The 24,251-nt window shown below is 40.6% G+C and overlaps 1 protein-coding gene across 4 annotated transcripts in view; it reads left to right on the top strand.

Annotated features, from left to right (window-relative positions):
• The window catches only part of KMT5B (lysine methyltransferase 5B), a 30,942-nt gene extending 24,203 nt beyond the window's left edge, over positions 1 to 6,739 (top strand). For all 4 annotated transcript variants that reach the window (XM_054826917.1, XM_054826916.1, XM_054826919.1 and 1 more), the window contains 2 exons: positions 2,396 to 2,592; positions 3,918 to 6,739. In XM_054826917.1, coding sequence (XP_054682892.1) covers positions 2,396 to 2,592; positions 3,918 to 5,386 — 1,666 coding nt within the window. In that variant the 3' untranslated portion in view covers positions 5,387 to 6,739. The remainder of the gene's footprint in view (positions 1 to 2,395; positions 2,593 to 3,917) is intronic.
• Positions 6,740 to 24,251: the final 17,512 nt, after the last annotated feature.

Raw genomic sequence — 24,251 nt, 5'->3', positions numbered from 1 at the left:
TGATTCTCTGTTCTGGAGATAGCCCAAAATGAGAATAACAAAAAAGAAATGTAGATTCTTAAAAGTACTTGTGCTGAATAAAGTAGAATTGGAAGGAAAAGCAGTTGTAGTTGCTACAAGACCATTAGCATCTGACCCCCCAACTTTTGCTGCTCTTTGCGCTAGAAAAAACAGATTTCATCAGTGTTTTCTATGTTGACCTAAAGTTATCTTCTGCTGGGAATGGTCAAAGTAGTTTTCACTGTATGTTATTAGAACTTGGGGGCTTGCGTATTTGTAAAGATCTACTGGTTTGGATAGTACTTGCCTGTATATGTCTGTCTTACAATAGCAGCAATTTTTTTTTCAACTGTGCTGTCCCAAGCTACTTTCTTCACAAAATCAGTTGAAAGAATTTTGTGGTTGGTTTTTGTCATGTTGAAACGTCAGCTTTCTGTGAGCATGGAGGCTCAACATAATTTGTGAGAGCTTCACCTAATTCCAAGAGGAACTACGTAGAACATGTAACAGTTCTATTACTGTCTGACCTAACTGTAGAAAGAAAAAAAAATATAAAGGACAAAATATTAATAACACTGAGAAATAGCTTAGTGCATTTACATACAAATAGTGTAATAATCCCATCTTCATTTTTACTAGCTAGTTTGGTCACTAACAATTCTTGCAATTCAAGGGAAAACCTTCTGATGTGGACCTCCAAGCTCATATGATGTTGGTAGATCATCCCAAGTGAAGGATACGGTCTCAGACTTTATCTAGAGGACTGCTAGAAAAATGTACTTCAGTCCTGGGAGCTGTTTAGTATTGAATAAATGGGTACCATGATTGTTCTTCCCTTGTTACATGAAGTGATAAGTTTCTTTTTGCTCAAGTTCCTTTGATTGCTGATTTTAATGTAATACAGACATACTTTCTCCTTCAGGACAAACCAATTTTCCCAAACCGAGCATTTTCACTAATTTGTCATACTCATGTTTTAAATACATGAAAACGTTATATTTTAAAGCTAACATTTGCATAATTCTAACTTTAGGAATCTGCTTTTCAGTCACAAGGCTGCATTACAGCAATCAAACGTGAGAGATTTGAATTTAGGGGAGTTGAGCAAGGAAAAATGAGTCCTTACCAACATGAGGCAACTGTTGCTTTGTACACCACAGAAAAAAATAATCTTTAAGTGACTTAATTTTGACTATGCTGTAAAGGGTATTTGTGATGTTAAAATGCGAGACTTCTAAGAATCTGTGAGGTGCGTTTGAGAGGTGTGGGAAGGTTGGCACTGTGCAGATTTTTGGGGTTTGTTTTTTTTTTTTTTTCCAAGCCTCCAAAAATCATCACCAAGAAAATTTGCACACATCTTTACATATGTGCATTTACTCTTTTTAGGTGAGCCTGCTGTTCAAGCTGAGACAATTGGGCACGAAAGATGACGTTGTGGTTGTTTATAGCACCATTACTTTCTGACCTGAATTGGCTGTTGCTTGTGCTAAGTTCAGTCTAGTATCTTAAGCTGCCTGTAATTTGCAGAATTCAAAATAATGCTGAAAGAATGTTCCATATCAAACAAATACCAGTCAACTTGAGAACAAATATTGTGTCTGCATAATAATTAACCTTGTGGAGCTTGAGATACTGTCTGATCTTTTTGGTGCACTTTTATGTTTTGTAGATTTTCTTCCAGTACAACGCACTGGAATCCAAACTGAAGTTGTCTTCAGTAGTTCTGTGAAGTGCAAGCATACTGGATTATTAAGGAGTAGCAAAGGAATCCTAGTAGTAGTGGTTGAAGTGCCAAGTACAGGAATTATTAATCTTCATCCTTTTCTGTGATTACTTTAAAAGAAAAAGAAAAAAGTTCTAGGTGTGCTCAGCCATTTCACTTTGGTTCATACTTGAGTCTTTCAGTTAACAAAGGAACACAGAACTATGTGATAATTTTATTCCATTTTCTGTACTTTGCAACTCTTGCTGATGCAGTGACAAGCATTATAACAGAAGCTGGCATTTTTTTACTAGCCTGATGTGATTAGGAAAAATTTAAGTTGTTATCTAAGCAAATATATGTAGTATTTTGAACTACCATATTTCTTTTTCACCTGCATAATTTGACTATGAAATGATACTAAAATAGACATAAAGCAAGGAAAACCTGCTTTTGCGATTTTTCTTCTTGCAAGAAACAAATGAAAGGTTTTCCTGCGCATCTTACTAAAATGAGATAAGTGTGTGTATATATATCTCTTATTAAAACAGCCCACAAAATGCTAATAAATTCAGTGGTTATTAGTATTGTTTATCCAAACATACCTGGGATTCAAACTGTTGTGTATGAAACAAAGTTCTAAGATTATATTAATAGCTGCATTACTACATTGTGTCCTCTCTTTCTTTGTAGACGTGGAACTGGTGCTTTTAAATCAAGAGTAGGATTGCCAGCACCTACTCCTGTGATTAATAGTAAATATGGACTGAGAGAAACAGATAAACGATTGAACAGACTTAAAAAGTTGGGTGACAGCAGCAAAAATTCAGACAGCCAGTCCGTCAGCTCTAACACTGATGCAGATACCACTCAGGAAAAAGCTAATGCAAGTAAGTAAAGGGAAAAGCTTGGAGTGCAGGATTAAAGGTTTCATAAAAAAACTTGAAAAATTTTCATTGTGATGGAATTCCTTTCTCACTGTTGAGATGCATCTCAGATACTGGTCTTTAGAACTGTAATTTAGTCAGGACTCTGAAGGCAATTTAAATAGAAAATCCACAGTTTTCCTTAAGTGTTACAAGAACAATAGTATGTTCTTGTTCTGTTTTATTTATATCAAAAGGAAATAGTGTCGTATTTCTAAACATGTCAGTTAAAGTTCTATCTATAATGTACGTATTTCAAAATACAGTAAAATATCACATGCAGTAGTATGGTTTAGGAAAGAACACATAGTTTGAGTTATCTACATTCTGTAGGAAAACAGTTTTTAAAAAAATACTCTTAGAGATTATTAAACAAATAGTAATCTCCTTTAGCGATCCTTTAAGTTGGGCAGCTATTCCCTCTCCATATCCAGGACTGATAGTTCAGGTACCTATTCTGAAGTGAAAGTGCACAGTTAGTAATCTCAGAAGAAATTGGAAGGGATTTTTGTTTCTGATGCTCTTGAGAGACTTCTCTTCATGGAGTAGTGAGTATCATTTATTTACTTTCTCCTTTTTCCCCACCCCCTCCACCCTCAGTATAGGCAAAATGTAAGTAACTTAAACTTTGACCTAACTAGCAAACAGGTTTGGAGCTACATAAAATACTATGGTTCCATCTGGCTCCTGTTTGCTGCTGTGATATTTAAAAAAACAAAACAAAACAAAAAAACACACAAACCCCCCCCCCCCCACTTCCCAAAACCCTCTTATGATCACTATTTACAAACCTTTAGAGTTGCAGCTTTGCTTGGGCAGACAAAACTCCTTTGCTTACCACAGTAGGTAACAGAACTGGATACTTGAAACTGAAACCATTACTGTAGTTAAGGTTTTGGGTTTTTTCCTCCCCTTGTATGAAAAAATTCTGGGGTTAATACTAGAGTATGCTGATCCTCAGATTTTGCTGGAATAATACTCAGTAAAAACTGTGGATAATGTGGGACGGATTTAAAAAAAATTGGTAGAAGAAATTCAGTAAAAAAACCAAACTTAGTATATTGGGAGCAGTGAAGGAAGTTTACCTGAAATTTAGGTGTGCTTTTGACTTGTTTGACAATTCCTTTCATGTATGAGTTACAAGTTAAGCAGTCTCGCTCCTTACTGCATACTGTCTGGCCTGTTTCACGTATTTTGATGAAGTTCTTAAAATAAATAACTACAGTATTTGGGAGTGGGAAGTTCAGGATAAAGCAGTATCATAACAAATCCACTTTTTTCTTTTGCAGCTAACAGAAAATCTTCAATTGGCGTAAAAAAGAACAGCAAAAATAGAACATTAACGAGACAGTCTATATCAAGAATTCCAGCATCATCAAATTCTACCTCATCTAAACTAACTCATATAAATAATTCCAGGGTACCAAAGAGACTGAAAAAGCCTGCAAAGCCTTTACTTTCAAAGATAAAGTTGAGAAATCAGTGCAAAAGGCCAGAGCAAAAGAATGCTTCTAGAAAGCTCGAAATGGGAAATTTAGTTCTCAAAGAGCCTAAAGTAGTTTTGTATAAAAACTTGCCCATTAAAAAGGATAAAGAATTGGAGGGACCAGTCAAAGTTGCAGTCACTAGTGGATGCTTAACAAGGCATGCAGCAAGAGAACATAAACTGAATTCTGTGAAAGGTGCTCATGAGCATGGTGATATACCACCCTGCACATACATAACAAGGAGGTCAGTGAGAACAAGGATGAATTTGAAGGAGACCTCTGACATAAAGCTTGAACCAAATATGTTGGATAGCTATAAGAATAATTTGACTGGAACGCAATCGGACATTTTAGAGCAGCACTCTCATGTGATAAAGGAAAGTGACGAGGCTCGTGGACCATCACATAAAGGGGATATTAGGTGCCAGAAAAATGATGCAGGCATGTCAAAAAAGAAATCTCGACAAGGAAAACTTGTGAAACCATGTTCAAAAATAGAAGAAACTGATATTACGCACAATATGCCTGTGAAAGATGAAGTACCAGATTTGATCAGTTCTCATTCAGAACTTGGAGAGAGGAATAATGTGGTGGACACACCTGTTGGCTATAAAGACTGTATGTCTGGATCTGGTGGCTGCTCTGTTGTAACATCTGACAATTTTAAAGCAAAAGACAGCTTTAGAACTGCAAAAAGTAAAAAGAAAAGACGAATCACGAGGTATGATGCACAACTTATCCTTGAAAATAGCTCTGGGATCCCTAAACTGACTCTTCGTAGACGCCATGATAGCAGTAGTAAGGCAAATGACCAAGAAAGTGATGGAATGAATTCCTCAAAAATAAGTATCAAATTAAGTAAAGACCATGAAAAAGATAATAATTTATATGTAGCAAAGCTAAATAATGGGTTTAACTCAGGATCAGGCAATAGTTCAACAAAATTAAAAATACAGCTAAAACGAGAGGAAGAAAACAGAGGGACATACCCTGAGGACCTTCATGAAAATGGTGTGTGTTGTAGTGAAACTCTCTCCCTTTTGGAGTCAAGAATGGAAGTAGATGATTATGGTCATTATGAAGAGGAAACGGCAGATGAATCTTCATCAGAAGAGGACGATGAAGATGATGATGACTATGATGATGAATTTGATGACTTTATTCCTCTTCCTCCAGCGAAGAGATTAAGGCTTATTGTTGGCAAGGATTCAATAGATATTGATATTTCTTCCAGGAGGAGAGAAGATCAGTCTTTAAGGCTCAATGCATAAGCTTATAGGTCTTAAACTGACCTGGATGTCATTTTTAAAAAAAAAAATAATTAAAAAAAAAAATCCCACAACAAAAAAACCCAATGAAAATTCCATTTGATTATTCCTCAACTGAAGAACTTTCTGAAAAACTTAGTGGCAGCACTTCTTTATTGTTCATTCACCTATCAACGTAATATTGTAGAAAGTGTACAGCATACTGACTCTTCTTAAGTCTGATTTGTGCAGATTTTTATTGTACTTTTTAATAGCCTTCTTATGTGCAATTCTGAGTTAGAGGTAATGCTCTGTTGTAAAATAAAGGCTCAAGCAAAGTTATGAAATTGCATCAAATCTTTCCATGCAGGACAATGACAATACAGTGTGGCTACGTAATTATTTTTGATCAGTAAGAGTATTAGTTTGCTCTTACAATATTTGACTAAACAATTTAAAAAGTCATAGTAGCAGCATATTAAGGTTTTTCTAGTATATGTTAATATCACCAGCAATGATCTACAGCTTTTTGATTTATTTGCTAGATGTTTTTTTTCCCCCTTGGAGTTTGTCAGTTTTAACACTGTATGCTGTCCCAGACGTACTGTTTGTGGCCTTTGTTATAGTAGCAAACCGTTGGTTGGAAGTCAAATTGATTTCTTTAAAAAAAGAGGAAAAAAAATGAAAAGGTGTTGACAATTTGCTGACTTTTTAGTACATTATATGTACAAGGGTAGCAGTATGCAGAATAAAAGTTTGGATATGGTGTATTTATTGCTTGTTATGTAAATTAAACACCTTGTATTTAACACTTTTCAATACTTTTAGATAAAATTGTTCTTTGCAAGAATGATTGGTGCTTATTTTTTCAAGAATTTGCTGTGAAATAATGTGATTACAACGGGCAACATTTATCCAATGAACTGCAGCTATCCTAAATTGGTTCTTCATATTTTTCTGTTGCACTTGTAAAATGCTACAAGGAATTTAAAGAAAATCTATTCACTTTAACTTATGATAGTTTTATGAAATTAAAAACAACTAAGTCACAGCTTTTGTTCTGTGGTAACCTATAAATTGTTTGTCTTTTAAGAACCAGTTGTAAAAGACTGAAAAAATATGTATATGTTGTAAATATTTGTGTGTTGTGAGAAATTTTGTCATAAGAAATTGAGATAACTTGCCAGAAGGGTTTTTAAGTTTAGAAACACATCCATGCCAATAAAATAGGAAATGTAAACCTAGTTTTAAACTCTGGATCAGTTGGAGTTCTTTGCTCATACATAGTTCACTTAATACTTCAGAATCTGCTTTATAACAATGAAGAGCATCAGGGCAATCTTTGGCTCTTGTTTTTAATAAAAGAATGTTAGGAAATGTCTGAGCACAATGAACTTGTATGTATAAATCGGCCTACTTATAAGCCATTTCTTTGAAACAGGTGTAAAATGTCATAGTTGACGTAACTATAGCACTTTGATCTACGGTATTTGTGTTTTTACTCAACCATGGATTAAGATTTAGAGTTTTTTCTGTCTAGGGGTGTAGAAACGGAAGTCACATCATAAAACATGTGCTGTTGGATTCGTTGAATCCACTGTTAGCTGCATAGTATGTTCATGTCAAGTCCAACCCTCTCTGCCCAGAAGAGCAAGAGCTTGAGTTACATGACCAGTTGTGAAAGCATTAGTGGAAATGGGTGGGTGAATTTGCATGTGAGCTGATCACCATGGTTTGGCTCATCTCTGACCCTCACAGAAATGAAGAATTTTTTTTCAAATAAATCCTTCCAAATGTATTTTGGTAATTTGTTAGATTGCATATGAGATGGTGGAATCTGCCTTCATCTCACTTCCGTTCTGTATTCTCAGCAGAAAATGAAGTGTAGAATTAAACATAATACGTGTAACTTTGTTTTTTGCAATGTCCAGTCTGTTAAAGGCCAGCTGTGTCTCATGTACAGAGTGTATATATTTTTTAAAAATGGATAGGCCTGTATGTAATTGCACAGTATCTCCTGTCAGACCTGGGCTTTTAGTTCATGGAAGACAGAACCCAAAAGCTGTGGTAAGTATGCTGACATTTTTGAGTACTGAGTCAGCTATGGTGGATTGTTTTGTGGGATTTTTAATTGTATCATATAAAAATGGGTTATTAAAGGTTGAGTTACAGAGAAGGTAGCTGTGTTATTAAAGGCTTGCTTTGTAGCAGGAAGTTTACCAGCAAGCAGTTGATGACAAATAATAATACACCTCTTTTCTCAAGAATTGACTTTCATTTTCACTGGGTGATGCAAGAATATGACTGTATTAGCAACTGACATGAAGAGCTGAACAGAGAGCATCTGCATGCTTTCTGCTCACTACCTGTTAGATTATTACTGTAGCGTGCTCCCTATTTTTCTCCGTAGTCAGGTTTTTCTTGCAGCTCTTCTGTCTCCCTGCTGCTCCTGCTGGCAGACTCATGCTAACGTTCCCCTGGCAATCTTGGTGAGTCTAGTGGGGGGTGATGGGTTTGCAGAAACATAATTCACCTGGGCATTTGAAGAAAAGGGGGTTGATGCAGCAAGTTAGCATTGGCAGCTGCTGTTGGTATTTACTGACCGGTATGCTCAATGGGAAGTTTAGGGCATGCTAAACCAGCATCAAGCAATGAAAGCAGATCATGAAACAGGTAGTGAAGAAATTGCAAGAGAATTGTGCCCTTAGAGGTAGAAGCTGTTTTCCTGGAGTAGATGTTCCTACTAACTCGTAGTCCAGTCAACCCCTTAATAAGAGCGTCTTTTCTTTGATGCAGAAATAAGTACAAGTAGCTCTTTGGGCAGGAACTCTGGATTGGTCTTGTTCATTGAACAGCCTTGTCTTGGAGAACTTGGAACAAAAGCTTTTAGTCATTTGCAGGGTAGACAGGTCCATAGTGATGTCCTGCTACACAGATTTTTGGTGTTACAGATGCCTTGAAAATAATTAAATGTGTTCCCCCAAGTTGATCAGGTAGGCAGGGGTTGCACATACCTAGTCTCTTCTGTCCTTCCCCTGCTGCAGAAAATATATTTTTTTTTTTCAACATTTATATGTGAGTTGGCAGTTCATGATGTTTCCCGAACCTTAGTAGTAGGGAAAGATGATTGTGTTACACGTATGAGAACCTGACAACCTGGGGATGTTTGTCACTGTCCAATCTGGATAACAAAGCACTGTGAAGTTAATAGCGATTTGACTTGTCAGGGACTCTGTCTAGCCTTCATGTCTCTGATTTCCCAAGATACTGGTAAGAAAAGATGCAACAGCTGGGTAGGTTTAGGGTGACCACAGCACATCTTTTAGCGGGTTGAAGAATTGGGGGAAGCATATTACAGATGGGCTTTGTCAGCTAGTTTTGAGGTATGTGTAACAGGTTGTGAGGCTAAAAAGGAAACATTACAACCACCATGAAAATGGCAGGTTGGCTGCAGACTTGTGAGCATCGTGGCACAGGCAGTGAGCTTTTGAACATTTGGGTAGCAGAGGTAGCTGTTGGCTGACTTGCATCTTTGATGCGGTGAGTTAATAGGGTGGGACCACAGGTGTTGATGCTTCAGGAGACGAAACCAAACACTGTTTCTTCACAAAACAGTGTTATGGAATTGTGAGTGTTCTTTAAAAAAATAATGCAGTGGGCATATGGAGGAGAGAGAACTCCTTAGTGCTCTGCTTAAGTAGAAACATGCATTGACTTACTGTACAGTAAAATCGCTGCAAAATACATTACAGGCAGTTCAATCCTACTGGATGCTACTCATGTTGATCCCAGAGAGACAGAAGAGATGAAGTGTGCTTCTGTCTGCCTTGCTTACAGCAGTCTAACTTGCCCATCTCTTTGGATTGATACAGGAAGGTATTTTATATTTATTTGAGTAGGAGTGATTTGATTGGAAATAGCCAAATAAGAATCAAGCCTTTCCTGCTTCATATGTACAGGGATGTTTCCAGGGATTTGGGGAATTTCTGGAAAATTGCTTGTACCGAAAAGAGGCAATGTTTCTGCAAAGAGCAGAAGCTTGTGATTGTCAGATGTTATTGTAATATTGTCTGAAATTAGTCCCCCTCTGAGCTGATGAGCATGCTCTTTTCTATCTCATCTGTAACTCCAGCTACAGTGTGCAAGCAGGGGGTTTGGGCTTTAAAAAATTGCATCTGATAAAATAGCTGTGGATTCTCTGCAAGATTAACATGAATGTCCTGTTACTGTCTTTTTTTTTTTCCTTCTGTTTTTCAAATGCTTCTCCCCCTCCCCCCTGGTGTATTTGTTGACATTAGGTGTTTTCTCTGTATGTGCTTTGAATGCTTAGGTATTAGCTTGCATGAAGCCTGCCGTTGTTCAGAGTGCTGCTCTGTTTGCAATGCATTGGCTTTATTCACTTACGCTGCCAGCCACTATGTGTTAAATGCACCCAAGGTACTCCTCAAAGTATGTATTCATGTCTGCTTTTGGCTGGTTTTCTTTCTGGTTTCTTTTTCTCCATTTTGCCTAGTGCTGCCAGTGCACACTCTTTAAAATAAGCTCAGAAACAGAATTCCTTTGCTCCCCTTATTTGTATAGTTGGTTGCCCTTTTAGAACGAAAGGGTGAACATTTGGGAGCTGTGCAGAATAAGACTTACTGAAAATAAAAAGCAAAGTCACTTACGTTTTTTCCTAAATCCTCTTCCCCAGTGAGTATTCTTTTGTTTGGGCTGGGCCGTAAGTACACCTATGGCCTTGCATAATTTCTTTTGCCCCTTCCTAAACTCTTGATTTCACAAGTTAACAAGGTTATGGTAGGTTTTTCATCATCATTTCATGGCAGCAACACTGCCTTATGTATTTGCTCTTTTTTGCCTGTTGTAGCTGCTGCTGTTTGTCCACCAAGGGAATTTCTGTGGTGGTCATGCTTGAGTTCACATACCTTATTTACACTAATCCTATGAAATAGTTTTATTGTTGCAAGGTATACATGGTTCTTTCAGTGTTAACCCCCCCTCCCTACTGGCAAAGGAAATCCATGATTTTTTCCCAGGCAGCTACATTTGATTTAGCTGTAATTTTACTCGGATTCATCCTTATATGAAACTTGATTGGAACAGTTCCTGCCACAGAAACAGTAGCTTAGGTGGTGGTGTTGGAGGGCTCCTTCTTGTAGGTACAGGTATGTCAGCACTAAAACAGGTATGGGGCCAGTTAAAGTGTTGCTCAGGAATTGTTTTAGCTTAACAAGCAGAGTCACAGTAGTGAATTTGTCAAGTGTGGAGCTATCAATGGGCCCAACAAACCATGTATTTTTCCACTGATGGTTTTTGATCATCAGAAGTCAATTCTGTTTCGTAACTAGATTTATAGTCTTTTCTGCTCCAATTACTATGTTTGGCTACAACATTTTAAAACAGAATTGGCTGTAAACTGGTAGATCTAAGGAGGAGAATGACAAGCATAAAAATGTGTTGGATAGGACATGATTTTACTCATATTTGCATAAACCATGTGTATAGAGCATTAGGACAGGACTGCTGGGTAATTCACAGTGAGGGTTACCAAAATCTCTTGGATAATACTGGGTGCTGAGCCAGAAAGTCTTTTCAGATCCAGAGATTAAGTCCTCTCCTGCAGCTCAACTGCAAGGCTTGCCCAAAATGTTTTAGAGCCAAAGATTAGCCATGGCCCATCCAGTGGCAGTAGGCTACAGTCCAGGAGGGGTTACCTTCCCATAATGCTAAACTAGTAATGCTTCAGCAACCAACACTTTCTCACTTCAGAAGTAACAGCAAGCTTTGAGATCCAACCTTGGGTGTGACCTCAAAGTATACTAGAAAGGAAAACACTGTGCTGCTGCCTTCAGTATTAACAGTAAGATAAGGTTTACAGTTACTTTTAAGAACCAGATTTAGGCTTTTAAGTGACTTAAATGCTTCTGAAAGTTTTCTTCTTGACATAGCACAGAAAAGCACTACAAAACTCATGTACAGTCCAGCTATTTTACATCTACAGTGAATTCCAGAAGCCAAACTACTTGTATCCTATTTAAATATGGGACTGAATATAGGTTCTGAGGTCATATTAATCATTCCTGAAAAGTCAAAATTCTTTATTTTTCAAAGTTGTGTATCTGTTGATAGCTGAACAACGCACGAGTTTTTTAAAATCTAGAGTTGTTAAAAATCTGTAGATGTCCCATTTTCTGTGTGCTGGCTTTCATTTCAAACCATTTTGAAATGAAAAAAAAAAAAAGTATTCTGTTGGGGGCAGGGAGGGATATGTTTTTATCTTTTCCTGTCCTCTCAGCTGCCTTGTTAACTTTTATATTGAAATTGAGTGTTGTAAAAACAAGTGGAAAAATAGTTTCACCCCACCAAAAATCTGTGCTGTTCCATGCTGCGTTGCATAAGGCTTAAGCCTACAGTAAGGCCTTTTCTGTAGAAGGCAACTCTGAATTCTGAGGCTGGTATTGATTAGCAGAGGTGATTCAGCTGTCTGGAGTAAGTAACTAATGAGGAAGGATCCCAGCTTGGGGAATATGTTATGTAATAAGATGAAAATCTTTTCAGGTTTATTAGATTTCTAGCAAAAAGCCCAAAGCTGTTGGTATATCTACTTTTAATTTACCGCCCAGGATGACAAATGTAATTTCTGATGAAACTAATCATATGTCTGTGTTTCAGTTATTTTGGTAGATACCAATAGCATCAAGTGTGAACTCAAAATAGAAGAAAAATAGCAGGCAGTAAATGGGAGAATGATTAAGGACACATTAAGGAATTGAGATATTAAGTGTTCTGAACATTTTTTAAAGTATCAAGAAAGACTGAAATGTAGCATCTCATCTTTTTATTTAAAAAAAACCACCAACCAAACACCACAAACCAACATCAAAAGTCTTATTTTTGTAGAAAAAGTACACAAAACATTAATAGTTCCTGGGTTTCTAATACACAAATTCCAAAACTGTAATTATACTTCTGAAACACCGATGGTAGTATTTCTAAGTGTAGTTACTTAGCAGGGAGCGAGTTTACACCATGGAGCTTCAGTCAGTTGTGGGGAAACAGTGGTGGTACTGCTCCTGAACAGGAGTGTGTGAACCTGGTACCTATGTGCCAATCTTACGTTAATTGGTCACTGTCAGAGATTGCATCCTGGGATAGATAGACCTTTTTAGGTCTGAGCCAGTACAGCTTTGCTCATACAAGGTGCGTCAGGATGGACAGGACATACAGGACTTTCAGAGGCTTGAAGAGGGGGAAACCCTAAGAGGGAAGAGCTGTGAGGAGTGTTGGGTAGGAAGGAATGGAAAGTGATTGCTGTCAGCTAGTGAGAACATGTGGGTTAGATAAGGGATGAGCTGATTGCTGTCTCATGCTTGCGTGTGTGTAACACTTCTCTGTTAGGTTGGGCAGTAATTATGCTGTCAGTAAAAGTGTTGTAATCAAATATTATGAATAGTGTTATTAGGCTAATCAGTAATTAGTTCATATGTACATAGCCCTCCTTGCAGCTCTGTCAGGCAGACCACATGGATAGCATGTCAATGGCATCAAGTGTCCAATTAAATGGTATACTTCCCTGCTGGGAAATATTTGGGTCACACAGTCCTCCTGCTCACTGCTTAATGCTTCCATCTGGGAGTTTAATGTTTAGTCCATCATCAGCCCTTTTCTTTAAGGACTTTTCCAATATCACACTTCCATCCTGTGCAGCTGGCCTGCACGCAGGATGCATGCCCTAGAAGTGGTGCATCTACAGAGGGAGGAGAGGGGTGTCTGGAGAATTGGCAAAAACCACCTAACAGCTTGTGTCTAGGACTGCAGAGCTGGCAGTCAGCAAGAACCCTGAATGGTGCTCCCAGTAGGTGCTAGTACTTGTCCTCATGCTGATGTGGATGGTTGGTGTTAATCATAGAATGGTTTGGGTTGGAAGGGACCTCAAAATTCATCTAGTTCCAACCTCCCTGCCATGGGCAGGGACACCCTCCACTAGACCACGTTGCCCAAAGCCTCATCCAACCTGGTCTTAAACACTTCCAGGGATGGGGCCTCCACAACCTCTCTGGGCAACCTGTTCCAGTGCCTTGCCACTCTAACAGTAAAGAATTTCTTTCTCACATCTAATCTAAATCGACCCTCCTTCAGCTTGAACCCATTACCCCTTGTCCTGTCACTACACTCCCTGATAAACAGTCCCTCACCATCTTTCCTGTAGGCCCCCTTCAGAAGCACCACCTTAAGGACCATTGCCTCAGTCAAATGGAGACCTTCACCCCTGTGCAGTTGCAGCGCAGTCTCACCTCTCTGGTGAGGTTGTATTGGTAGCACCGAAGCTGTCAACCAACATTGGCCAACCTCTTTGCCACCTTAGTTGCTGAACTGGGTGACATCACTAATGATGTTCATCTGTCCTGTTACATCAGAGCTCATGCACTGCAAATGCCAAAGGAGACAGGTGTCTGGGAGAGGGAAGTGGAAGACAAAATTAAACTCTGGTGGTGTCTCTCTGCCTTCAGCACTCTGAAGTTTTGGTTGATGGTCCTCCCTCCCCCTTCAGGATGTGGTGGTACATTCTGTGGAAAAGCTGAGATGTACTCCCCCTGCCCACACACAGTTGTGTGGTTAATCGCTAATGGGAAAAATGATCTGCCTAGCTCTCTTAGTTTGACTCAGCCTTGTGAGTATGTACATAGAGGGTAACCTTTATATGCATCTCTGGTCTTGCTGGAGACAGAGGGACTGCTTAGATGTGTAGCTTTGGAATTATGCTTTGTGTAAGACCCTTTGGGATAAAAGCTGTGTGCTCTAATTACATTTCTGACAGAGATTTATTTTGAACATAACTTGAATTCTGAATTTCCTGGATTTATCACTCTTGCTCTGAGAGAAAACAGTATTGTCCTTGTGGCATTTTAATCCTTAGAGTACCTAGCTGTAGTCTTAACTTCAAAATTCAGGTTACTGGATTCTGATTGTGAGCAGTTTTCATGAACAGGATACTCACACCATTCCTTTCCAAGGTGTTTGCAGAGGAATTCCGACCTTGCCACAGAAATATTTTTCCAGAAGCTTTTTTCTCTTAAATTTGTGAAGAAACCCTGAAGCGAATAAAACTCAAAGCAATATTCTCTCCAAGTCTATAGCCAGCTTGCGAAAATATTCCAAGTTATAAAAAGATTAAACCCAAATTGATCAACAGCAGTGCAAAATCTTTTAGGCTGATTTTGAAATTTATTTTCCCATAGTAACAGCTTCACATTTTTTAGTAAACAACAAAAAAAATTTTTCTATGAGGCTGACTATGCTAAAGCTGCCCTAAAAATCAGTGTAGAGAAGCAGGCGTTTTTCAGAAGCTCATCTGAGGTGCACCTCACATGACCAGATGAAACTTAATCCATGTTTAGAGTAAAAGCCTCAAAGTGAATTTTAAACAAACAAGAAACTCAAACCCTGCTTTTCTTTTCCCATAGCAAGCCAGCTGGCTTCTCTCACCTGCACGTTGGTTTAGGATAGCAGTATTTTGCATTTGAAAATTGCTCTGTAAAGTGCTTGTTGTATTTTACTGGTTCATCTTCCATACCTGTATAACTTATGGGCTTATCTGTCACAAACCAGGCTCTAGTGTGGATGTCAGTAACACTCAGCAAGATTTTAATACCTGAGGTGACACCTTGTTTCTCCCTGGCCTGTCCGTGCTGAGGACAGAGCTGACATCTGCCAGCTGTAGCTGTTCATGTGTGGTTACATCTAGAGGGCTGACTTGGCTGGCTAAGAGTGTGCTGCTGCCTGGGGTCAGAGCGTATCTGCCAAGAGCTGCTCACTGTAGCCCACCGGTCCCTTCAAAAAGCAGAATCTACCCTACAGCAGGATATTCAGAGCGTTGCTGGTTGGTACCAGGAGGAAAGATCTCCAAAAGCCAAAACACCTAATGCGGCTTTACGCCAAAGATGGCTACTTGTCTTCCTTCTCTCCTTGGCTTTTCTGGACAAGTTGTTTTTTTATCCATTGACCGTTACTGTTCCCAGCACAAGGTGGCACTCACATTCTGAGTGAGGGATTTCTCAACTCTGCAGTCCTGCTCTCTTTTAGAAACCATTATGTATTAGTTACAAGCTGTTTGGCCATTTATTGCTTTTTACTGTGTGATATCCCAGGAGTGCAGCTGAATGATACCTGGGGGGAAGAAAACAATGAGCCAGCAGTCATCTGGAGGGAGGGAGCAATCCAAGTTACAGAGCAATGCTCAGCAAGGTGAATTAGGGAATAACTTGATGCTGAATGCAACTGTGCTTTTGCTAGTTTTAATGCTTTTTTTCATTCCACCAGGAGGAGATTCCCCCTTCAGCACTTTCCAGCCTTATCATGCCTGTCTCAAGTTTCTGCTGTTTCCATTAGTCAGAATAACTCCTGCCAAGGGCAGGCAGGCTGTGTGTGTGGCTGTGCCTCACATCCTGCTGGTAGCTGCTCACCACTGTATTAAAGGTCTTCAGACAAGGGGAAGTATAAATACAGGAGGAATGAGGCTAGAGGAGAAAAAGAATGGAAGCAGTGTAACATCCTCCTCTTATCTGCTGAGTCTATAGGAGTCCTTTCTTGGTCAAGATCCAGCATTAACACTTGCCTCAGGAATGCTGTAAGTATTCTTGGGGAGGAGGGGTTGTTGGCTGGTCTTGCAGCTCCCAAAATCAAGTGAGAACAAGTTGGCTGCTGCTTGTTCTGTTGCTATGCAGTACTTTTAAATCAGTATTTGCTCAAGGGTTGCACCTCTGTGCAACATGCTGTCGGCAGTAGGAAGATCCTGGCCATCTAGTCAACGTCTTTTTCTGGAATACTAAACTCTCATGTCTGGTTTTCTTGATATTGTCCCTCACACTGCAAGATATTTATTATCTAAACTGACCTAGTAGATTAATTTCTATAAAGGCTTAATGAAAACTATGGAGGAATACAAATAGTGAAAGATGTAGCTGAACACTACCTGGCCTTCCTTCAATCCAGGCTGTGTAGCCCTTTCTCTTTGTTCTATAGCCCTGACTTGCTGCTCTCACAGAAACCATGAAGTTAAGTCTCAGGACTCTTGTCCATGTTTTTTTTCGATCAAGAATTACCAGAAACAATGCAGCAATAATCTACCATGCATTATGATGATCTATGAAGGAGATCAGAGTTACAGCGACAAAGAGATGGAGGCACTGGGGCACAGAAACTTGAACTGGCTTCCTTAAGGGAACATAGCAGAGAAGTGACAGGCTCTGAAATAGCACTGATCTCCTAAACATCACTTAAAGTGCAGAGAAAAGACTTGATGTGTCACTTTCTGTGCAGATTCAAGCATTCCCTGACACTGGCTAGTCCAGTGGGACTACAGTGGTCAGAGATGCAGGAAATCTCAGTTGGCTATTAAAAGCTGTTTGTGTGTCCTTGAACTGGGTCCTAGAATCTGAATTTCACTTTTGTAGAAAAAAAGAGAGCAGAACAATATCCAAATGCCGATCTGCTCTGAAAGTCTGGCTTAGGTTGGGTGCTCCAGAAATTCAAACTGACTCACAGAAAGGAAGGTGAGGAGATCGGAGGCTCTGTCAAATCTGAAGCATATGTAGATGCTTTTAATCAGTGATATCAGTGGGGTAAGGGCCCCAAGAGCTGAGTTTTTCCAGAGCTTACTGAGAGAAATGCCTCTGCCAGAAGTAGCAGGCCAAGGCAGGTAGAAGGGAACCTGCACCACCACCTCAGTTTGCATACGTGATCTCTGATAGAGGTGGGTCAGTGACAAAGCACAGGGCTGTGCACTGTGGGGTCTGAGGCGCTGGCTACCATCCCATGCTACAGCCCCAGTGGCAGAGATGGCAGTCTCTGGGGGAAGGGAGCAGTTTGAGCACCTGGGAATCGGACTGCTTGGTTGCTTTCATCAGGGAAGGCTGCAATGGATATTATTTTTTACAGTCTTGAACTTTTCCACCTCATATTTATTACTTCTCCTGTTCCTGTGTGTCCTTCACGCTTGCCTTACTAGATTTGCCTTACACGTCACCAAAGCATTTGAAGTCTGGCTTCTGATCTGCGTTCTGTCTGTAAAATGAGGATGATACTACCTGTCACCAGTCTAATAAAGCTATAAGCTCCTCAGGACAAGGACTTTTTGTAGTTATGCAAACTTTTATCTATGGATTATGAATCTTGAATTAGGTAGCCTTAACTCCCATAGTTAGAACAGTAAAATAATTAGACTTCTTTCCTCTTTTAGCTTGTAGATGGTGTAGGGCAACCGTAACTTTGTTCCATTCCTTTTTTATCTTTCGGAAAAGCTGTTCCCACCACCCCCCCAAACTAGCATATCTGTAAAAGTGAGGCTGGCACCCCTTTTATGTTGCCAAGCAGCTGCAGCTGCAGTTAGTAAGAATCTGTTTAGGCTAATTAGATTTTGCAAAGCCATTATGGTTCTCTTGTTGGCACCTGTAGGCAAAAAAACGGTGTGGCTCTTACAGGGCCTGATTGTCATGGTAGGACTTCCCAGTGCTGCTGCACTTAACTGCAAAATGGTATAAGAAGGAGGAGTCCTGGCTCTGGAAGGTGGCTATAAAGCCAAGAGGAATGGCTGTATGTCTTGTGACCTTTGCTGATTGCGTGTTTGCTCAATGTGGTATCATGTGATGACTCTCACAGACTATTAAGAATCAAGCAAGGCTTTTTTTATCCTTGCATCACAAGGATGCTGGTATAGCACATGCAACTAGACAAGGTGGATGACTTTGGTCAAACTCCAGGGATTTAGAAAGTGAGGATTTTTTCTCAGCCCTGCCACTGCTTCCTGCTTACAGGCAAGCCTGTTCCCCTATTCCCCTCTGCAAAATTGAAGTAATTCTTCTCTCATTTTTAATTGTGTGTATTTAAATCAAACTTTTCTACAGCAGAGATCATCAACTGGGCAATGACCTAGAAGGAAGAGGCTAAAGGGGCATTAGTTGTGCACCAGTATCAGCCAGTATGGTACATGCTTATGAGCTGTTAAGCTCAGCAGAGCCTTTCACCTCTCCAGGGCTGCTTCATGTGGATATTTACTGGCTGCTGTAACGCACCATTTCTCAGCAGCTAGTTCTAATCTTATTGCAAGATCTTCTGAGCTTGCTTCAGTGCAAAGATTTTTAACTGGGCTTTGGAATCCTAAAGGAGTAAAGGATAGGTAGGTGGTCAATATTTCTCACAGTGAGAGTACATTTCAAGATTGTCCTTCCTTCTCCTCACTCACAGACTCTGAAATTTATTTCTATGGCTAAAAATGTCAGTCCTTACCAGCACTCATGACTGGAACTGATGATCTCTGTCCAATTCCCAGAAAAGAGGCATTTCCATTCCAGCATTCACTCTGAAAACCGTTTGCAAGCACTGTTTCCTGGATCCTAGCCTATTGCACCACTGGGTAACTCCACTGGCTTGAGAGTGGAGGATGGTCTGGGTGGTGCTTGGCAGCAGTACCATAGTAGGGAGAAGACAGTGGTGGTGTTGTCTGTGCAGGCTGGAGCAGTGCTTAGCTCTGCACCACAGTCTGGAGATTACAGCTTGCTTGACCACCCTGGGCGCCTCTAACCAGGACAGAGCCACACACTGGGAAGGGCAGCATGGGGGACTTGCACCCTGCCTTCTCCAACTGGAACCTGCAAGCACGGAGATTGCCTGCCTGTGAACTCTGTGGGTGCATTGTTTGCTTGAAGAAATGGTTTGTTTTTTGTTTTTTGGTTTTTTTTGCAAGTGTTCCCCAGGAGAGGGAGCAGTCCACACAAATGACATGGAGGGGAATGAATCAGCTTGTCCCAGCTCCAGCTAAACTGCATTTGCTGTGTTACTGTGAATGCCTTCTTCCTTCCTGCTCCTCATCTTCAACTCCTGTTCCTTCACCTTCTGACTCCTCTCATGACATTGCAGTACCTTTGTCTGTGCTAGCCCTTTGAGGCTGGTATTTAGTGAAATGCTTGCACGTCTTCCTTTTTTAAACTGCCTTTCCCACCACGGTGCACCCCAAGGCTACTTCCAAAGCCCCATCCCACATCTCCATCACTGGTCCCCGAGCTCAAGTCATTTCCTTACCAGCGCTGCATCCTGTTCATCTCTGACCTGAGCTACAAAGCGATGGCTCAGTGGCAGCTCCTGCAGTCACTATGGGGATAGTGATCAGGCAAAACAGGACATCGGTTAACTCAGGAATTTGGGGCTGCTTTGGTGAAAATCTCCTTTTGATTCTAGCAATAGTAACTTCAAGGGGCTTGCTGCTGCTTAGATATCTGTTTAGAGGTTGACCATTTCCCTAGCTGTCGATTATATTTCCAGTGACACATGCATAGAAAACCAGAGGAAAATTAGGGGTTATAGAGTTCAAACCCACTGCTGCCAAAGTTCCTGTCTTCACAGTGTCTTTTGTTAGATCAGGAAAAGTTCCAAAAAATGGTAGCCTGGTTACCGCTTAAAGAAGATCTTGTGGTTTCTTGCTGAGAACTTCTTTCTTTATTCCTGCCTGCCTTTTTTTTTTTTTTTTTTTAATTTTTTTAAATAACCAAGAGGGGATATAACAGAGCTAACTTTGTGATAATTAAGGCTCTGCTGCATTGTATCTCAGTAAATCTGATACAAAACCATCTACTGATCTGTGCTGTGATTCTTAGTGCTGCTGTAAGCTGAACCGCTCTGGGAAAATTTCCAAGGAATAATGGGCAGAATTCTCAAGGACAAGGCGAGGAGGACAGTGCAAGGTATCTGTTCAACAGCAGCCCTGGGAAACTAAAGTGGCAGGGAGGCTGTCGTAGCAGTTACTGGCATTAATAGTAGTGTTACTCTTTATCTTGATGTGCCAGCAGAAAGGTTTAAGAGGTTTTGTGTGTGGATGATCCTCAAATTAACAGCAAAACTCGAGCAGTGGATTTTGCAGCAAAGACGTGAAGTTATACAGCTGTTACGGGAATAAACTATTTTCACTGGAGTGCGATTTACAGCTGTCTGCTTAGAGATTGTAATCTCTGGTGAAGACGTACTCTGAGACAGAAGTAGTCTTTTAAGAATGTATATGCGACAATTGCATCTCTGCTGTGTGCTGTCTCTGAATGTTTGATACAAAGAACACAGACACATGCTGTGATTTTTAATGCTACTGTCAGCTGAACCACTCTGGGAAATTTTCCAGGGAGCATTGGGCAGAGTTCTGAAGGACAGATTGAGAACAGTGCAAGGTATCAGTGCTAACAGCAGTCCTAGGAGACTACTGTGCTAAGGACACAGCCTGAAAGGGGTACACTTTTAAGTGTGTAGCTTCTTTTAGTTAGTACAAGCAGGCATGATCAAGTGCTTGTAAACAGCTTGTGTTACGAGCATCCCCAATAAATCCCAGTTTAACAGTATCTAGGCCCATGCTTAAGTCTCCTTTTCTGTACATGGGTGAAGTGGGATCTCAGTTATAAAGCTGTACATGTCCTTTCCTTGGGTAGAGGAGTGTATTACACCTGAACAGTGTTGCAATTCACAAGGCAGTAATTGGAGTATGACAGTTTACTTCTCCAGTGTTGCTTTGTCTGCTGTTGTGAATGTTATCTAAGCCTATCAGATCATGTAGTTCATGTTGATTTTGGAGCCTGGTAGGTGATACTATTCAGTGGTCAGGGCAAACAGTTCACACTGCAGCCAAAGTTCACTCTAGCAGGTCTGAGTTGTCATCTGTGCTTCCAGTTTGCATTGACAAAATGGTATAAAAAAGGGAGGGGGTTAGTGGAAGTGGGTGAGGCAGTTTAACTTATATTGTTGATGTGTCTATTCAAAGGGCAACATCAGAGTCAGCTGAGCATGAGTAAATTCCCATTTATGAGGGCCTGACCTTAGACTCTGGACCTTCACAGTTGAAGAATCACTAAAGGGCCGCAGAATTGTATGTCCACTGAAACAAGGATGACTTGCACTTTGATATATGTTCGTGTCCACCTCAGCTTTGTAACGTGCTCTGAGATAATGGGATGTGTTACTTCAGAGGAATCTGTTTTGCCATCTCACCACAGATCTGTTGGCCGGTACCATCCAAGGGCCAATGCTCTTACAGAGTTTATAATCTCCAGGACTTTCTGTTCAGCAGATATCTCTAGGCACGGAATTCCTGCTTCCTGTTAAGGCTGTTTGTGCAGCAGATTTTGTCTGTTGACATTGGCAAGTCTCTTCAGGCTTCATTTTAGTACCTTTCCAGCTCTTTGCTTGGATATTTTGTTACTTCTGTTGTGTGTCTTAAGTTTTGAAATTCTTTTCAGATGGTCTTTCTACCTGCTGGCACCACACTGCCTGGATTTGACAGTATCTGAAAGCACAACAGTGATGCTTAAACTGCGATAGTCATGCATAGTAGGTCTCCCAAGATTTTGATTTCATTGCATTTTTGCTTGAGTCTAGGCACCTATTTAAAGAAGGAGAACAACTACCAAACAGGATAAGCTGTTGCAAGAAGCTAAGTTATACTGAAGTTTTGGATGACGCCTTAGATGGTTTCTGACAACTAGTGGGCTCTCTGACTCCTACTTGGATGAAAATCTATGTAGAGAAAAAGTTTCTATTTAAAGGGTTGTGATTTTGTCCCTTTGTGGAGGTGTCTGGTTAAAGGGCAGATCTCAAAGTGCTGTTAGGAAGAAAAGGATATTTCATAGAATCATAGAACAGTTTGGGTTGGAAGGGACCTCAAAGATCATCTAGTTCCAAACCCCTATTTTTTTTTTTTTTTTAATTTTTTTCATATTTATCTGGATAGCGCTTCTCTACTGCCCGTCCTCTCCACAGGGCTGTGGATGAAAGAAGTTTTCAATTCTATTGTGGGATAGAGAAAGCAGGCCAAGTTCACAGAGCCCAAGGGTGGCCTTTTTCTATAATACCAGCTGCCACATAAGCCAATGGCAGATTTGTCCCTGACCTCCACAGTAGCGGCACTAGGCCAACATTGTATGGCCCAGCAAATCATTCCCTCAGGCTCTGTAAATCCTGTGCTGTTGCACTGCTTCTGGAGCAGTAAGAGGACACCCTGTGTGAGTTGTGCTCCAAGAGCAAACTATGTAGCCAGGGTGGCAATAGTGCTTCAAGCTGCTAAACTCAGTGTGCAGAATAGAGCTTCATACCTAATTGAGAGATATTAATGGCCAGACCACTGCCAGTGAGTGACTGTCACTTGTTTGCTTTTCTGTTTGCAGAAGTGCAAGCTGCCACTCTAGCTGCAGAATACAGGGCTGTGGAAAACGGAGATTTCTTGACCTGTTAATCAGAGAGAGAAATACAGCAGCTGACCCTATGGACTACCCTTATTAGTTGGAAATACTATTTGCTGTGGTTCAAGCTGAACACTTTCCGTTCTGTTTCTCATCTGCTATCATAATCAGTGTACACAAGTCTTCTTGTTATGAACTGAGACACTATGTGAGAACACAAAGTCTTCACTGAGAGCAGAAGGGTAACAAGTCTCTTTGCAATTACTTCCATTTATGAGGGACAGCAAAGACACTAGTTCTGTAGCCAGGTTTGAAGGCTTTGGTTTCTCCAACTTCTACCAATTTCCTCTCTTTCAGATGCTCGGGAAATAAATCAAGACTTGGATGAATTAGCAAGTGAGACAACAGAGAGTCTGAGTGGCACTTGTATGAAAGATGGCAACAGGAGGAGGGGGGAGGTAGAAAGAATGGGATGAGAACAGAGGTAAGAGTGACCTTGACAGGGGAGAATAACAGGCAGTGATGGCCCAGGAGATGGAAGTGCAATAGGCAGTGGAAAGGGGAGACTTTGGAAAGATTAATGAGACTAAATGGTACTGAGGACGAGGGACCTTGCACTGAGATTTCCAGGCAGCTGTGCAGCCATCTTCTCATATGGTGAAGGAGATAAACACATGCACCATGTGGTAGAAAGCAGAAATCCAAGAGTAAGGGATTTTTCTGTTTCCTCCCCCAATTTTGTGAAAAAGTTTACCCTTTCTCTAATGTTGCTAACTTTTCTTCTAGAAGCTGTTTCTTCAGAAGACATGGTCAATTTTGCAGTTCCCCAGAAAGTGGATTTTACTTATACATGTCAATATAATGCCTTTGTTTGGAGAAGGGTTGCACAAAAATAGAAATCTGAATTTTTACAGCTGCTAGAGCAATAGTGATTTAAAGTAAATTCCTCTCTCTGTACAAGTCAAGGCATGCCAAATTTTCCCTCCCGTCCCGAAGCTTGTGTCACCATCCATGTAAACAAGGCAACTAGTCTGAACAGGTGACATTTCTCATCTGCTTTTCAGTTCCAGTCAGTGGCGGATTAGACCAACTGACTGGGGTCAGTCCCTGACACAGGGACTGAGTGAAATCTGTCCTGCCAGCTCTACCAGTCATTTAGCAGGTTCACAGAAGATGGTAGGGTAGAAGATACTGCACTCTTGAGTTTGTAAAACCTTGAAACTGCCCTAATTTTACTGATTTCATTCCATCCTGGGCCCTAGAATTGGCATGCAAGAGCTCAGGTGCCTGTTTCTTACCTTTTTCTTAAAGTTCACTCTGGTGCACATGGAGGACTGACCCTACTTTCCCTTTGGCAATCTAGGAAGGGCCCCATTATTCAGCTTCGCTTCAGGGAAAAGTTGAGGATGGATTATCTTGCCTGCAGGAGCAATGAAGAAACATGAAGCACCTGGACTGGCCGTTGCCCACCCTCCATATCCAACACTGTCTTCCTTGGTAATTCCAGTCGGTCCCTACATTGAAAGAGTTTGAGGGTAGGTTGATACAGCCAGAAGAAAGCTGGGGTTCATTCTAACTGCTACTGACAGGCAGTGCTTTCCTACAGGATGTGTCCTACATGAGTAATGGCAGCAGCTCTCAGCTTGTTCTGGTCTATATGACAGCTGGCACAAGCTCAATCA

The sequence above is a fragment of the Grus americana genome, chromosome 5 (genome assembly GCF_028858705.1).
Source record: "Grus americana isolate bGruAme1 chromosome 5, bGruAme1.mat, whole genome shotgun sequence".
NCBI classification, from domain to species: domain Eukaryota; kingdom Metazoa; phylum Chordata; class Aves; order Gruiformes; family Gruidae; genus Grus; species Grus americana.
This window is presented reverse-complemented; position numbering and strand designations above follow the sequence as displayed.